This window comes from Lingula anatina, chromosome 2, assembly GCF_051362555.1.
Source record: "Lingula anatina isolate TDL-2025a chromosome 2, LinAna3.0, whole genome shotgun sequence".
NCBI lineage: Eukaryota > Metazoa > Brachiopoda > Lingulata > Lingulida > Lingulidae > Lingula > Lingula anatina.
The window spans coordinates 46,483,774-46,501,609 of record NC_141768.1 but is presented as its reverse complement, the minus strand read 5'-3'; the positions used below and the strand labels follow the sequence as shown (position 1 = coordinate 46,501,609).

Sequence of the window (17,836 nt, the reverse complement as noted above, 5' to 3'; positions counted from 1 at the left end):
ATTATCTCCCATGTACTTACCTGTGCTATGACCCATTTTACCATGGGCCCACACGCCAAGCTAGCCCTGTTGACCTTGTCATATGTGAAGTCAGGGTTGTTCAAGTATTTCTGCTTCATCTTGGAACGAATATCATCACTGAGGGAGGAAATTCAGGGTAATTTAATAACATTATCAAAAATTGGTAAATAAAATGTGTCACTGATTAAAAAAAAATACTACATTATTATTTGAAGTAACTGAGAGAACATTATTATTAATTTCAAAACAATTTTACTAACATTTAAATTACTACCAAGAAGAGTATTCAAAAACTAACTCTATAAAATCCATCTACATTTATAATCACAATCACTGCAAAGCAATGTCTGTTGCAAAACAAAGTGGATTAATTTTCAAATATATAATAAGAAAAAAAAACAATGTCATAAGCATGAAGGGTTTATCTTTCAATGAAAAAAAAGCACATGAAGACAAGAACACATTAATTTTCAATCTGAAATTTTTCAGACCATATTTAGTTTTACATTTAAAAGTACAAGTACTTCTAGTAACTAATACAAGTTAAACTAGTAAAACCAGACATTTTCTAGAACACGAACATTTTTTATCTGACATGTTATATTACAAGCAATGAACATGAAATATGCATTCAAGAATACTGTAGTATTTTTGAGTGGTGTCTGAAATAAAACCATAAAAATGAAGAAACATAAAAAGAAAAAAAAAGAAAAAATTCATCTTACAACATTGCTATACTGGGAAAGCTATACATTTTATACCCTAACCCAACAAAAATGTCATGCCTGAAAGTAAAATAAAACAATGATTACTGGTACAAAATGGTGCAGGGCTTATCAGGAAGAGGAGAGGGGTGTCAGCATATTGTGTTAGAAAGGTTATTATAATGGCTATTTCATCATAATTGAATAGAAAGAAGACCCAAAAGGGAAGAGCAACCAAGTTTATGATAAGCCTGGTCATGATGTTATTTACACATGAGACCACACTGACTGGCAAGCCATGCAACAGGTAATTATAGGTACAGTTTGACAAAACATCAATAGGTGGCGTCAGCTGCAGTTTGACATAACATTCATAGGTGGCAGCAGCAGCAGTTTCCTTAAAGATGGGCCACCAAACTTACGGTATGTTTTCAGCTTGAAAGCTGACAATGTTCTGGATGAAAGAGTCCTTAATTATCATTTGTCGTATGGATTTCCAGTCAGGAGCAGACTCCCCAAGGAGGATGCAGATGGATTCGAGGACCATCTTGAGGATCGGAGGTGGACTGCCCATTGCACGAACCTCTACCAGGTGCTGTTTCTTGATGGATTTCACAGCTATAGGCAGTGTAATGAGGGCAATGAGATTATGAGTTTATATGTAGGCGCAGCAGATAAATATGTGCCAAGGAAATTAGAGAGAAGCAGAGAATAGATACCTAACAAGAAGGCAAAGGCAACTCTTCATTTCTTCATAAAAATATATTCCCCAAGCCTGAAATATTCAATAAGTATTAATGCAGTCATATCAACTCGGAAGTCCTCAAACAAGCAAGCATCATGGCTAAACATGGGCTATAATGGAACAAGTCCCACTGTAAGGTTATGAGCTTGGTTAAGGCAAGGCAAATCAAAGCATTTCAGTATGCTAGTATATAAACCGGATGCGTCCTCTGTGTAGGCACACTTCCACACAGAGGCAGGTTAGAGGAGAGAAGCCAGCTGGAGTCTACAGTACCTGACCTCCTCCGCTTTGAGGCTGACAATGGAAGGAATAAAGTTTTCCTTAATGATGACAGCCCGGATAGCTTTCCAGCTCAGTTCTGCCATCCCTAGCAGTGAGCAGACCGCCTCCAGGGCCAGCTTCACTGGAGAAGGCGGGTTCACTAAAGCACGGACTTCCACCAAATTCTGCTTCTTGATGGATTTCACAGCTACAAATATTAGGAAGTGGTACTAGTCATCTAGAGGAAGGTTAGTCAATCCATGCAGATACTGTACATGGTTCTGAATATGTTAGTAGTTATTAGTCCAGGGACGAGCTCCACAAAAGAACTTCAGACTAAAGTTCGTCTCAATTTTAGGACCAAAATATTAGTTCATTTGGACCCAGGACAGAATAGCAGTAGCTCAGTTCAATACAATATTGTGTCCAGTAAGAGAAAAAAAAGAAAGACATGGCCAATGTTTTTACAAATAGTGACTTAATTTGATTTTAGTTGACTACTGCTGATCTATCCTGCATAGAGGGCTACAGATCCAGCAGATTTTTGGTCTTTTAGTTAAGACTGAATTTTGGTCTGAACATCTTTTATGAAAACAGTCCCTAGCATAGTTATGTTTGTCAGTCAGATCTGATGACAGGAATGAAAGAGAAGCACCACTCTGCTACCTAGAACAACCTGAATAAAAAATCACAAAGGATATCAGTAGTTAGAGTTTGATTTCTCAGCATACAAACATTCCAAAAACTCTGCAAAAAAGGAATTCACCGCCTGGTTAGTAGAGTTAGAAATGTCAACAAATAAACACAAAAGAAAAACCCTGAAACACCACAAGGGAAAACCTGGATTAGTAATAAACAGCAGCGCTACAAACCCACAACCCTCGGCAGCTAAATAAATTACCTGATATCTTCAGCCTCAAAACTGACAATGGAAGGAATAAAATTATCCTTTGTGATGAATCCACGCATAGACTTCCAGTCCAGGTCCGTCTCTCCCAGCAGTGTGGCGGCAGACTCCAGGGCCAGCTTGACGGCAGGGGGAGGGTTAGGGAGAGCCCTGATCTCAACCAGGTGCTGCTTCTTGATAGATTTCACAGCTGAGTACAGGGAGAAGGTGGATCAGTTGAAAATAATGGCAAATTGAAGCAAAATTGTGGTGAATGAATAAAAACCGAAATGCATCTCACTTTTAAAAATCCCCATAAAGCAAAGAAATAATATGTATCCATCGCTTATGTATGTATCCTTGTATGGTCGACTGGTTTGGACAGGCAATATGCAAGTATCAAGTTTTCCCTTTTATGAAATGGTGTCATGATTATGTTGAAAGTAAATACAACACTAAAATCAAGAATAACACAGAAAAAAAGGAGTACCAAAAACAATTATAACAAAATTTAATCTATTCAATAATCAAAAGTATGGTTGTACTACAAAGGAAAAATATGGCATAAAAAACTGCTACAATATTCATGATTCAATGAGATCAACTTTCCAGGATTCACCACAAATTCCTGTTCAAATATGGCCTTTAAATAAAACTTTAAAATATACCAAGCAGAACATTCTATCAAAATGATTTTTTGTGTGAATCACCACACCTACATCAAATGTGACATGCTTTCACTTTCATCAAAGTGACCAATGCAATTCTTTTTTAAATATTTAAAAGTTATTTTCTACACCATATCTAATATGCAAACAAATTAACTCCGTGACCAATATCTCCAAGTTGTTGTTATTATCACAGTACACAATATCTCACCTTGTTGAGCCTCAATGACAGCAGGTTCCACCTTGTCCAGATCTTCCTTCACACTCTTCTGTTTCTCCTGGATCACCTTGGTCTGTGCAGCCAGCTGGGCCTGAATCTCCTGGGAGGTCACTTTCTTCCTCTCTGCCTCCTGCTGGTCTTTTACCTATAGTCCACAAGATAATGATTAAGACTTTCTCTTTTGTCAAACATTGACAAAATCCTGTTGGTCTTTTACCTACAGGCCACAATACAATGATTACATCTCCCTCCCATTTCTTCAAATCTCAATGAAGGCCTATTTCTCCTTTGAATTAAATGCTCATGGCTTCTATACAGTCATAACCAAAATGCTGTTTGTTTTCTAACCTACAGGCCACAATACAATGATTATTTTTCCCTCAGATTTTTCTCAAATCTAAATTGATTTTTTTTTCTTTAAATAAATACTTAAAACATTTACAAAACCTTCACCAAAATTCGATTTGTCTTTTTTCCTAAATGCCTCAATACAACGATTATTTATCTCTTTATTTTCTTCAAATCTCAATTATAACTGTTTATTCTTTGAATAAACACTCACAACATTTACAAAATAAAATACTCTTGGCGTTTTGCCTAAAGGGCACTCATTTTCAACTTCAAACTCACCATGTCCTTCAGCTTAGCATTGGCTGCAGCATTCTTCTCTTCCAGTTCTATTCTCTTGATGGAGAGGGATTTCTGCAGCTCCTCCACTTGGTCTGTGGTCTGGCGGATCTTCTGGAGACCCACGTTCAAGTGGAGCTGCTGGTCTTCAAGGTCAGACCTCTTCTCCACAAACAGTTTCACCTAGGAAAGGGAAAGAAGGGGAGTATTATCTCAGAGCTGCTGATATACCTTTATTTGAAATAAAATTAAAGACCATATTGCAAACCTGACAACTGGTAAAAGGTACAAATAGATATCTCTGAAACTGGATATTTAATTGAATAAGCACACATATCACCATTATATTTCAAAATGTAAAAGAAACTTTATGGAGAAAAAGCCAGAATTATTTTAAATGAAATGGAAAAGATCATATATGGATGTAAAAAATTCAAGCACAGGAGAAGCACTCACTTTTAATAATGTTTTCAACAAGCATTTATCACCAAGCTTCAGATATGAAAAAAATCCTACTGAAAAATATCTTTAAACATCCACTTTCAAAGCTATCTCCCCGTACTTACATAGTGGTTGATGAAGTCCAGGTAATGTCTGGGTGTAATGGCCATGGTTCTCCCTCCTCTTCTCAGCATCTTCACATTAGCCTGGTGGAGAGTCTGGTGGACAAACACAAAGGCATTGGTGACAGCGTCCCTGTGGGTTGGGGGGTTGGGCACCCCTTCATAGGCCAGGGGAAGATAGTTAGGAGGAACATAGTTGCTCTTCTCCAGGTCAATCTTGTTGGTGAACTCCTTGCCTACTTGGTACAAAGCTCCTGTGGACCAGTCTCCAAACCAGTTGATGACACATCTAGGTGGATAAAATGAAAGAGCAAGTCCATCAAATTTTTTCTTTGCAAATCAGTACATCAATAGAATATATAATAGTGTTTACTCAAGTGAAATGCAGTGCAACTATTAAATCTCCCCTCAGCACCTTCATGATGACAAAATCAATGACTAAAAAAAAAAAGGATTAAATGATTTATGATTTGGTACTTTTAAATTTGTTAATACCAAATACCTGTTGAATAAAGCAGGTGAGGTGGCAGCTCTGTCCTTGAGTCCTTCAGAAGATGGGTTCATTGTGAAGACAACATGGAGGTTCACCATGACCTGATCACGAAAACAATATTGTAATGTATTCCATTACAAACAGTTAAAAATCTTCAAAAATTCAGTTGTCATATATAAAAAGATTTTAAAAAGTGAAAATAAAAATAAAACAAAAATTTGAACATTACACTGACCATCATGTTATATCTTGTTTAAGTGTAAATCATTAACAACATTTATCTAACAACATAAAAAAACGTACATAATCAATTTAAAAGATATTTCAGAACTAGGAACACAAAAACAATACAGACAATCCCCTAAGACAGCTGATGTTCTAACCTGCTGTGTGAACCACTTGTAGAGCTCCTCACTGGTGTCCAGCATGAGCCCCTCCCTCTGGGCCCCCTCCTTACACTGGGTCATCAGGGTGGTGTACTCATCCCCCTCAAACAGCCCCGGGACCTCGCCATTGGCCAGCAGGGTGTTCATTCTCTCCAGGAACCCAGAGTCCAGAACATTAGACTCGTCCATGATGAAGGTGATTTTCTCTCCCTAGAAGACAGACTGAGTGTTAGTATTATATGTATTTGAGACATTTTAAAATTTTTCTTCACACAGTCTCAAATAACTTTATTTATAACACTGGTTTTTGAGATGTCCAAAAATTTGCTTTCACTTCTGAATTCACCTGGTCTGAAACAGATGGTGAAAGATGAGTTTCACTCAAAATGATTAAAACAGAAATTTAGTACAAGAGAATGGTTAATGGACTTTTAAATTTCCTAATCGTTATTGAAAGGCTACACCTTGATGATAAAAGGGAAATTTTAAATCTGTTAAAACTTTTACCTTGCACCCAGATCTCCTGAGCACAGCTCTCAGATCCTCATCAAAATCAGCTCCAGTGTACTTGTTGTGCACTTTGATCTGGAACACACTGAGTCCATTGAGCCAGGCCACAAACCTGGACAGCGTGGTCTTCCCGGAGCCACTGACACCAATCAGCAGCAGGTGCCCCTGGGGCTGGCGGAAAATACGGTCAATACGCAGGACGTGGTCTAGTACTTCGTTGAACAGGACTAGTGGGACGTCCAGCTCTTCCTCATAGAAGACCTTTAATGATAAACATTTTGTAACATTGATTAACATTTTGTAATATTGATACTATATTTTATAATAATATCATATAATTTTAATAATAAAATATCAATAGTAAGGTGTCTGGTGAACATTTGTAAATAGGAAATTTTTTCTTACTTAAGTTTGGTCTTCTAATTTCACGGTGTGAATGCCTTTTTGCTACATTAAGTCATTAAATCCATTCAAGAGAAGAACAATCTGATATCTGAAAAATATTAAAATAAACAAATATACAACAATAAAACCCCATACCTTCAGCCTAGCCTTGACATAGTCTCTGAGCTCTTCTCTATCCACTGGGATGTAGTCCTTGGACAGCCAGTTACTGAACAGTATGGGTCTCTCCAGGGCAGTATTCCTGTCTATGTTAGGGAAGTGGGCCAAAGCCACAGAGTCTATGTTCTGGTCTGTCCACACCCTCTCCTCTTCATCTACCAGTCTGAATATTATACAAAAGATATGTTGAATACATTTTTCTTTCTAGCAGAAGGGAATAATATAGACACAGATGATTGATAATACTAAAAATACCTTGGTTGTAACTCTTCTTGTTTATATAAGGCAAATGTGCTTGAGGCATGTTGACCATGTTTTGGCCTGTCCAAATTTCTTCTTCGTAAACTTTAAATTCAAAGTTGTACTTAGTTTGGCAGGTGGCTCCATCTATCTATCCTAAAACAATTCAACCCACACTGACAAGTGGCTCCACCTACCTGTCCTGGAACAATCTCAGTCCCTCGTGGGCCCAGATCCTGACCAGTCCCTCCACAGGGAGTGACTCCAGCGGACGTATGGCCTCACAGATCCCACGCACCCAGCGAGTCATCTCACGAGGACTGTAGATGTAGTGGGGCTGCATGTCCTGGGTGAACTTCTCCTGGGAAAGTGAGGATCAGAAATGTACATTTAAGTCATTTATGTATATATGGACATCTTATTAGAAAATGGTTCTTAAAGGGGCCCGCACACGGTGAGCATTCGGCGCGCGCCACTTTTGCTGCGCCAGATGCTCGCGCTCCTCAGCTCCCCGCAAACAATGCGCTCTTTGCTCAGCAGAGATGCCTCCCGGCCTGCCCCTAGCGGACGCACTGTGAACTGTGGGATCATGTGTTTAAGGAAACATTACATATTGTTGTTTTTTCTGATAGTAATGGATAATGGTGACCACGTCAATCAATCAGACTAACTATAACTGTGTACATTTTTGTTGACTTCGCTGGGGGCTGCCATTTTTGTTTGTTTCCGGCTACTGGCACATGCGCATTGTTAGCATGGCGTGAGCAATCGGCGCTTGCACCCCGCACACGGTGAGACATTTGTCTCAAGAGACCAAAAAAATCAAACACGTGAGAAATTTTGCTCAGCCGCGCGAGGCAAAAATCTCACCAAAATACCCCCGCACACGATGAGAAAACGGCGCAGCGCAAGTGGCGCGCGCCAAATGCGGGCCCCTTAAAAGGGATTCTTATCATCTTTGACATTAAGAACATATCTTCAAAATTTGGAGTGAACAAAATGCCTTTTAGTTTCCCATTCAGATTTTATTTCTTTGATATTAGTTATTTTCTTCAATAAAATTGTTCAAGCGATATGACAACTCCTCACAACCAAAATGTCAGTGCAAACAAAAGCTGCAGCAGAGCGCTGACAGTTCTTCAAAAGCTTATAACTGACAAAGTTTATTCATCTGTACCTGTGACATAGTGTAAAACTCCACCATGGCATTGGTCAGAGGGTCAGCATAGGGTCTGAGACTTACCTGTGACATAGTGTAAAACTCCACCATGGCATTGGTCAGAGGGTCAGCATAGGGTCTGAGACTTACCTGTGACATAGTGTAGAACTCCACCATGGCATTGGTCAAAGGGTCAGCATAGGGTCTGAGACTTACCTGTGACATAGTGTAGAACTCCACCATGGCATTGGTCAGAGGGTCAGCATAGGGTCTGAGACTTACCTGTGACATAGTGTAAAACTCCACCATGGCATTGGTCAGAGGGTCAGCATAGGGTCTGAGGCTGGGGATGATCCTGAGCATGGCCCTGTTGAAGGTGCCATAGATCTGGGTCAGGGAGGTCTTGCCAGGGTAGTCCACGTAGATCACTGGGACATGGCGCAGGAATCTAGTGGGAGGGAAATAAACAGAGCCAGTTTTATGTCAAGAATCTAGTTTGGAAAATAAGTATAGTTTTATATCAAAGCAGTACAGAGCCTGACACTTACAATTTGAAATCAGGATTTGAGTCTTTTGCTGTTTTTTTTTTAATCTCCTTTACTTAGAATGCCAATGATCTTTCTTATATTCACAGTCTGTGACATACTCACCTGTGGGACAGAGGTTTTCTGCCTGGGTCAGTGGGCGGGTTACAGGCACCCACAAACTGGATTCTCTCAAACTTCACCCACTGCTGGTCTGTGGTACGGTAGAAGCCGCCATGCTCCACCATCTGGCGCAGGAATGAGATCACTCTCTGGGTGCCTGGATACAGGAAATAGTAACATTACAAATACTTACAAATATATTTTATAATAAGGAATGAGCAATTGCTGACTTATTTATATTAAGGCAGAGAATTAAGGATTATGTGAGAAATGAACATTTCATTATCCCTGGCGCCCTGCTAGTTCTGCTGAAATATTTTTGGTCATTTCTGTTGAAAAACACATAAGAGATATAAATAAGAAACAAATGAAAAACCTTATAGAAAAAGTGGAAATATTTGCAAAATCCGCTAAGGACTGTATAACTGATATTCCAAATTGGCTCTCCTTACCATAAGCATCCATCTCTGGCAAGTTGATCTCGTCACAGAAGAGCACCAGCCACTTGTTCAGCTGTACTGGGGCCAGCACTATGCCGTTGGGTGTACGTCTGTACTCACAGTAGTGGTCAAAGGTCTTCAGCATCAACTCTGGGGTGGTGGCACTGGAGAAGTTCAGCCCAACAACCTGGGGGAAATTGAATAGGATATTTGCAGATGACTCAATTTTTATTAATGATCATAAATTGTACTTGTAGAATGAAAAAACAATTTTATATCTTATGTATTTTGAGGGTAAGATTTATTTTTCTTCAAAATGTATAAACTTTACTTGGAAAGAAAAAAACCCTCAAGATGTTCTGGCATATATCGCTAGGATGACAGTGTATTATCTCACACATCAACTCACCTCCATGTCTGGCAGTGCTCTGAGAGCAGAGAACAGTGTCATGGTCTTCCCAGAGCCAGGAGGTCCACACAGTACCATGGGTTTGTGTTCAGCCAGCCAGGTGTACAGCAGGGACTCATGTCTCACAGTGTCCAGGGTGGGGACCACCACGTCAGGCTCAGCCACCTTGTGTGTCTCCACCTCTATCTGGGGCACCTTGTTCTGCCAGGCCACCCACTCCCCAGCTATGGTCACCTAGGGGGAGGAAGCACAGGGCTCAGTTTATTGTATTCTACCATATTAAGGGTGACATATATTTTGGCACTCCATGCTGAATTATCAAAGGATTCAAATTAAAAGATAAGAATCAATAGTGAACAATGAAGGAATTTTTGATTTTAAAATTCATGCCAAAGAAAATTAAAAAAAAAAAAAAAAAAGAAGAAGAAATGGGAATACTACACGCCTAGATGGTATCCACTTTATGATGGCCGACATTATTCACAAAAGTTAACATAAAACACATATAAAGCTAAACGACAGTGATATCTAACTTTACAAGCCCCCTATGGTATTATTTATTAGTTAATGCACCATTTCTTTAGAGCCTAAAAATACACAATTTCTCTCAAAATGGACAAGACAATGTTTTTCACAATTCACTTGAACTAAAGCATCTATGACAATATGTAAGGTTAGTAATCTCATGCTCTACACCCACCCCCCTCCCTCCCATACAAACAATGAACCATGCTGTGTGGATCTTTACCGTGTAGTACTGTGTGAATGCAGGGGAGAGAGAGAAATCACCAGACAGCAGAATATCTCATATAGAAATCATTGCACTACTTTTCTTTAAAATTTTCTTTTGAAATGCATTCTTTACATTCATTAAAACTACTCCATGAATACAACATCAAATTCCTTAAATCTAGTACACTATTAAATCAAGGGTTACAACAAATATATAAACAATACTGGTCTAGATTACACCTATATAATGTTGCTTTGTAACCTTTGTAGGGACTCAATTCACAACTACATTATCTAAAGTAATTCTATTCCTCCTCTTGACTCAAAACTGGGTAAACCCAGCAATCCTGACACATTTATTTCTGCATTCACAAAATATGAAAAGCTAAACCAACAAATATCTGAATATCTGAAATATTCTCATATATCAATAATCAATGTGCGAAAGTCTGAATCCAAGCCTCTTTATGTCTCACCTCAAAATCAATGATGGGAGCACTGGAGTTGGCAGGCAGAGGAATTGTGGTGGTTCCACGGATAAAGTCACCCAGCTCCTGTCTTATCTTCAGTCTTCCGTCCCCGGCCAGAGACCACAGCAGGGAGTACACCAGGCTCTTGGGGATGTAACGCTCCAGCTGGTCTTGCTACAGAGTGGGAGAAAAACATGGCTGTTGCAGTTAATTGTGCTATTCATTACACAAAATATTTGTTTGATCTTAGAAATATCACGCAGTGGAATAAAATGGAACTTTGTTGAAGTTGAATTCTGGTGATATTCTAATTCAAACTTCATCATCCATCTGATAAACAGTCAGAGAAGCAATAGAAGTGGTATCCTAGAATTCTTTCAACAATGGATTTGATTGCACACTTTCTGATAGGGACTACAACTGTCAATCATTTATTCATATCTTACCTGCATTGGGAAGTCAGAGTGGTTGTGGTTGTAGGTGAGCACATTCCTGGTTGCTTGGTTGAGCATAGAGAACAGGGAGCCCAGGGCACGTAGTCGTGTGAAATCCATGACGTGCTCCAGGCTGAAGGCATACTCCAGACACCTGATCACCAGACCATCAGAGGCAAAGTAGGGCATCAAGATGGCTGCCACATCTCTCTGGGTCTGAAAAAGTAAATACAGGAATGCAATCAATGATTTGAATAAAAAAAATCTTTTTTAAGGTGTGCTTATAGATATTTCACACAATAATTGCCTAAGCTTTTCAACTGTTTAAGTGGGGGCATACATCATTTAATACATTCCATTACAACAAATGCCATATATTAAAAAAATATTAAATATACCAATATGGGATAAAGCCATATGTGATAAAGTTACCTTCAAGTATGTACATTTACACTTCAAAATGCTTACAACTTAGGAAACTGTATATTGCTGAACAGTAAATTTTTCTCTTATATCTATTTACACCAAATGCTAAGGGGTCTATGAACAACAGAAAACACTTTCATGCAGTAAATGACCACATACCTGTATGGTAGGTGAGAGGTCATCCTCCGATGCCTCTGCCCCGTGTTTGGCGGTAGGTTTCTCCTCCTCTCCCTCCTCCACAGGAACATTTCGCAGCTTCTTCATGTAGTTGTCTATGATCATCTCAGTGGAGAGGACGTCCTCGCTGAACCAGACCATACCACAGCGGCTCACAGTGGCCAGGGTGGCGTACTTCAGGTCCTGCACCTCAAACATGATACGCACCTGAAATAATAATAATAATAATAATAATAATAATAATAATAATAATAATAATAATAATAATAATAATAATAATATTATTATATCTAGCTCCAGAGAGAATGGAGACATTACCAAAGTTTAAATTAGTTTTACTTTTCATCTGTGATCAAGTTAATATATGTAAGATTCTGGCATATACATTAAAACAACTATCACACAATCTACTACAGGTCAATTCAGAAAACGGTAGACTTACATTGGGTGGAATGGCCAGGCGTTCTCCATTGGGCAGTGTGAGCAGCTTGCTGTCATCCAGCACAGAGTTCAGGTTCTCCACCCACTCTGGGTCTACATCTCCATCAAATACTATCCACTGGCGCTTGTTGATCTCCCCTCTTACGTTGTCTATGATCCTAAAATACACACAGCCAGTTAGTGAAGATAAAGTTGAAAATGTTCAGTTGGCATGACAAGACGTGGATACCTACATTCTTATCTTTATTGCAACTCCAAACTGATTAAAACTTAATTTTTCTTGATGTGCCACTTTCCATTTTAAGATGTTCTAGTTTTTTTTTCTTGATCATATATTTTTCAAGGGTTTAAACAGTTGTGTCTTTGTGTATAAAAGATCTTACTTTCTTAGAAGTCCTAGTTTTGATTAAGATCTTTCCCCAGGTTTTAAACAATTGTGTCTGTAAAGAAGTTCTAATTTTAAACAATCGTTTCTGTATAAGTGTGCTTACTTTCTGAGGATGTGTGTGAACAATCCATCAGTCCACTCCCTGGTGTTGATGTCCAGGGTGCCATAAAGAGCCTCTTTGGAGATGGACTGAAAATAAATGACCAATGACCATTCAGATTTAAGACCAGAAATCAAATAAAGGACACTGGATCTGAACTATGACTTTTGTATAAACAATTTTTAAAGTTAAGTAGAGCTAGGGGGTGAAAGTTTAGCAAAATGACATTTATTTTACATTAAAGATTCTAACATGTACAAATTGCTCCAGATCAAACCTTACCTTGGGGTCAATGACATGAGCCACCCCCTCCACTCCTTCCAGTCTCTCCAGAGCCTTGAGCAGCACTCTCCAAGCTGTGCTCTTCCCGCTGCCACTGGGTCCCACCATCATCAAACCATGGTGGATCTGGCTGATCTGGTACAGCTGAAGAACCTGGAAGAATAAACCAAGGTTTTTTTTAGTAATATCTTACTGTTAGAAAAGTTAATTTTCCATAAAATTCATGATCTAATTTAAATTCCAATCATGCCTTTCCTTCATAAATATTTCATTTTCCTGGTGTATGCACTTAAACCATTCCACAATCCGAGGAATTAACCTTTGTCATACTATCTGTGATTCAAAATCTGCAGCCCCCTAAAATTCTCTATCCTGAATTCCAAAGCTGTCTCAGTTTTACCTTCTCCAGCCAGGTGCCCCCTTGTTCCTCGTTACAGGACAGGTACATATCCTGGCAGACCTTCCTGATCTCCTGCTTCAGTGCAGACATCTCAGCAGCTGTGTACTGGATGCCAGGGAACATGTCAGATAGCAGGCTGTTCAGCAAGGGGATGTCCTCAGCCACCAGCTTGGGGACAACAGTCTCCATCACAGACTGGATCAGGATCTGGACAAAAGATAAACCAGGGTCATTATATGAACATTACACTGTTAATATTATGTTAGATTCTCCAACCTGGCCCTATAAAACAAACTGGGTCAGGATCTACTCATTGAGGTTTTTTTTCTGATTTATGAATCAATCTTTAGCTATCAATGACAGAATTGATAAACCTTTGGGAAGATAAGAGCTGTCTCCAGACCAAAACAGAATTCTTAAATGTATGCTGTATACTGATTAAGTCTAACTGCCAAAATGGAAAAGAACAAATTCATTTAATAAAAAAAATTCTCTACTCAACAGTTCTTCTCACCTACTTGTAGTGCAGCAATTATCTTTGACTGGCCAAAGAAAATGTAATGCAACTTGGAAGAATAATTTTTGTTTACTGTCTAATAAAAAATACCGTGACATGCCCAGCTTTATCACATACAAAATGGCAGAGCACACTCTTTACCTCCTGTTCGGGCAGTTTCTCAGCAATGGAGGCCTCGTCCACCTGCTCTCCCCTGGCCACCATCTGCTCCTTCACCCTCATGATGTGCTCTCTCTTCACATTGCCAGCACTGACCAGTACACTCTTCAGGGCACGGAGGCCAAAGTCATAGTGAGACTGCGGGGAAAGCTGCTCATCACATAGCCTGGAAATGGATAACATGAATTTTAATTATAACAAGAAAACTGAGGCTGAGATATGTACAAACTCTCTTTTTAATACAGCAATTTATTTAATTCAAAATTGTACAGTTTTCTTACTACTCATCTGTTATTATACTATCCAACATTGCAGACAGATATAATTAGCAACATTATCATTATCATCATTATTGCTGCTATCATTATCAGAAACTAATTAATACAGTGCTTTCATAATCCATAATTAGTTCTAAAAGCAGAATACAAATTTAATGGGCTAGCACTTGGCAAATCAAGAAGTACTTGCATCAGACCTAATATAAATCTTAGCTTTTAGCATTTTACCAAATGTTGTTAAATTAACAATCTAAAATCATCATCCTTACTTGAAGAAGGGCACAATCTTTGCAGACAACTTCTCAGCCATCCTGAATCCCTGTGAGTACAACATCACCTGTGCAATCAGGGGGCGATCGGGTTTGGTCATGGCCAGGCTGCGGAACAACTTCTTCAAGTTGTCGGGCAGGTTGGAGCGTCCTGCGTATCCAGGGTTCATCGTGATGAAGATGGCCATGTCTGGGTTGACTTTCACGGTCTTGCCAATGATCTCCACTGTGACAGTGTTACCTGCAAATAGAGTGCATGTGTGTTTAAGTTGAATTCCATAATATCACATATAAAATATTGTATAAATATGCTTAAAATGTTTATTTATTTTCTTACTTTGTTTTGCAAATAACCTCTAAAGAAACTGCTAAAATCTAAGGTTTTTGTACAGGCATCATCAAAATAAGTCATTAACCTAAGACTAAGACTGAACACAGACGGCTTTTGTACATAATAATAGAAATATGCCAGTCAGTATTTCCTAACAATCACACATGTGACCTACCCTTCTTCTCCTGGTCAGCCAGCTGTTTCAGAGCCTCCTGGATGGACTGGATCTGTTGGGAGACAGCAGACAGCATGCGCTCTTCTAGACGGTTGAACTCATCAAAGCAACCCCAGGCACCCACCTGGCACAGGCCAACAAAGATACGGCCCATTGCCTAAAATACAAAATATAGCTTGTAATGAAATTCTACAAAATGTATTTCATAGTAAATAGATGCCTCTGAACTCTCTTTGGAGCATAAGAAATGACAGCACCATGACTAAGGTAGCATCATCACAACTTATATCAATTACAATTTAAATTACTGTACAATCTGACTAATTTAGGGGCAAATAAACATTATTTTTATGTTAATCAATACCTGGAAGTCAAAGTTCTCATCACAGTTGAAGACCAGTACAAATCTTCCCAGTTGGTTGCCCAGGGCCTTTACAGTCTCTGTTTTGCCAGTACCTGCTGGGCCTGTTAACATAATAGTTAAACCATGTTATCTGGTTGGTGTTAACTCAAAGAAATTGACAACAAAAGAAACCTGAATATAGCAGAACAATTGACAAAGTCCATGAAAACAAAGGAAAAAAAGGACAATTTAGTATGAGCCCATTCTGGCAGACAAAATGTCCATCTACTCGTGATTTTTTTTGTCAATTCTCACAATTAATGACCAAACAACCACAACACAAGCATGCAGAAACAACCCCAGCTAAAAAGACACAATTCTAGCACAATCCTTACCAAATGGAGATCCTCCAAGTCTGGCCTCCAGAGCCTGGGTCATGGTCAAGTAACAGCGGTCACTCAACGGGGTCTGGACTAGCTTCTCCTGGACGCCCAGATACTCAAAGCCATAGTTGAACTTGGCGTTTGCCATCTGGATGGACAGCTGCTGCAGGGGATCTGGGTTCTTGGGGTCAAAGTAGAAGCGCATCTGCATGAGCCAATCAAAGGCCTTGGGATTGGTGACCTTGTTCTCCACCAGCATCCTGGTGATGTCACGCTGGTGGACCAGCTCCGTGATCTGGAAATAGACAGAGGAGTTAGTTCAAAGTCCACATCATGGAACTGTGAGAAGTTTGAGAAGGAATTTAAAAAATTGCTCCTAACAATTAATTTCTTTTTCAAACCATGAAGTCAAGTATTTTTGTATGGGAATTACATTTTTTCCCCAATATATTTTTTTCTACACCAAGGAGCTATATATATTTGGAACACGATAACATTCTAATTTTTAACACCATGGAGCTGTATTTGTAATAGAATAAAAATTATGAATTAAGAGTGGATTGGTGAAAATCATCCACATATTAAACCACAGGAAATTTTATCTCAAACACATCCCAGTCAAGATGACCCACTGACCAGTTGTTCCATCTTCTTCCTCCTGACAGGTGGTTGTTCATGGAGGACAGAGTCAGCCAGCACATTGAGTGTAGACTGGACAGTCAGTAAGACATTCTCCATGGGTTTCAGGTCACCAGTCTTCCCAGAGGTGGAGATCTGTTGCAGAGCTGCCTCTACGTTCTCTGACCAGTTGATCTGGGAGGCAAGGACCACTAGCTGACCCTGGGGAAATAAGGATGAGAATTATGTATGTATGTATGTATTAGAGATGATATGCCATATTAGACAACAGACATTCGCTACCAAACAAGTCCCTTTTGCCATTCAATGCTATATAAGTATATCATGCTTTTTGCTTTCTGAGTGATCTATTTAGACTTGGTGAAATTGCATAAATGTCCTCATCACATTTACAAGTTAACATGAAAATTCAGGCACAAAGACAATTCTTTAGGTGAAATCAATGCATATGCTAGGAAAATAACACAGTAAAATAAGTACACAAACCTCCCCCCCCCCCCCCAACACAGACATACACACCTTTAACATCCATTAAGTTTAAATAACATAGTTAAACTGAAATCCTCCAGAACCCACCTGATACTTGTCAATCCACTCCAGGTACTGCTGAGCATTGATGCTCTCTGTCTTGAAGGCAGCCACCCCCTGTACAGCCTGGGCCAACAGTATGGCCAGGGTGAGTCTGATCTCTTTCTCCACCAGGGTGAGCCACTCATTGATCTTAGGGTGGTCAGCCACTGACACTGGGGTGTGGAAAATCACCTGAGGGAAACAGAATTTATACATATAAGTTTTTTGAAAATCTATATGTTATCAATATTAATTTCTCAAAAACTTTTCATAATAATTTCATAAAACTTCATAACATTTTCATTGATTCTCTTTGATTCGATAACTTTAATTATAGCCACATTGTGTTCAAGACAAAGAAAAAAATCCCAAGAGTGGAACATCACTTAAGGATGATAAAACAACTGTACTTTTTTATATGCTTCAAAAATGTTCATTTAAAGAAATTTTATTGACGTTGTTTAAAATCAAAAATTGCCCCACCTCCTCTCCCTCCTTTGAGGAGACTCCCAGCACCACCGTGTTGTCTTCATTCAGCAAGATGGCGCTGACACCAGCAAACATCTTCTTGAAGTGTTTCTGCAGCCTGGGGATGTTCTTACTGTTACCAATGATCTCCAACAAGTCTTCATCACCAACAAAGTAGAACCTGAGCAGAGAATTGAAATGTGTGATTGTGTAGAACTCACTGGAGTGGATCTCAGTATGAAAATAACTTAATTTGATAAGTACATCCTCAAATCTTACCATTACAATGATTCTTAGATTGCACTGGTTTG

At 39.1% G+C, this 17,836-nt stretch overlaps 1 protein-coding gene across 3 annotated transcripts in view; it reads right to left on the bottom strand.

Moving 5' to 3' along the window:
* LOC106154519 (cytoplasmic dynein 1 heavy chain 1) overlaps nt 1–17,836 on the bottom strand; it is a 47,909-nt gene that overhangs the window by 14,385 nt on the left and 15,688 nt on the right. Inside the window, exons 33-61 of one of the 3 annotated variants that reach the window (XM_087003350.1) lie at nt 17,541–17,706; nt 17,064–17,249; nt 16,485–16,688; nt 15,861–16,143; nt 15,487–15,587; nt 15,123–15,279; nt 14,617–14,857; nt 14,052–14,235; nt 13,394–13,600; nt 12,994–13,146; nt 12,715–12,800; nt 12,225–12,381; nt 11,765–11,989; nt 11,192–11,395; nt 10,752–10,919; nt 9,544–9,777; nt 9,147–9,321; nt 8,698–8,851; nt 8,330–8,495; nt 7,086–7,249; nt 6,625–6,811; nt 6,082–6,345; nt 5,572–5,784; nt 5,198–5,289; nt 4,699–4,984; nt 4,136–4,315; nt 3,497–3,650; nt 1,148–1,343; nt 21–138 (exon numbers count right to left, since the gene is read on the bottom strand). In XM_087003350.1, the coding sequence (XP_086859476.1) occupies nt 21–138; nt 1,148–1,343; nt 3,497–3,650; nt 4,136–4,315; nt 4,699–4,984; nt 5,198–5,289; nt 5,572–5,784; nt 6,082–6,345; nt 6,625–6,811; nt 7,086–7,249; nt 8,330–8,495; nt 8,698–8,851; nt 9,147–9,321; nt 9,544–9,777; nt 10,752–10,919; nt 11,192–11,395; nt 11,765–11,989; nt 12,225–12,381; nt 12,715–12,800; nt 12,994–13,146; nt 13,394–13,600; nt 14,052–14,235; nt 14,617–14,857; nt 15,123–15,279; nt 15,487–15,587; nt 15,861–16,143; nt 16,485–16,688; nt 17,064–17,249; nt 17,541–17,706 (5,305 nt within the window). Of the gene's footprint in view, nt 1–20; nt 139–1,147; nt 1,344–1,743; nt 1,940–2,632; nt 2,829–3,496; nt 3,651–4,135; nt 4,316–4,698; nt 4,985–5,197; nt 5,290–5,571; nt 5,785–6,081; nt 6,346–6,624; nt 6,812–7,085; nt 7,250–8,329; nt 8,496–8,697; nt 8,852–9,146; nt 9,322–9,543; nt 9,778–10,751; nt 10,920–11,191; nt 11,396–11,764; nt 11,990–12,224; nt 12,382–12,714; nt 12,801–12,993; nt 13,147–13,393; nt 13,601–14,051; nt 14,236–14,616; nt 14,858–15,122; nt 15,280–15,486; nt 15,588–15,860; nt 16,144–16,484; nt 16,689–17,063; nt 17,250–17,540; nt 17,707–17,836 lie in introns of all 3 variants that reach the window. The other 2 variants (XM_087003348.1, XM_087003349.1) reach the window with 2 other exon arrangements.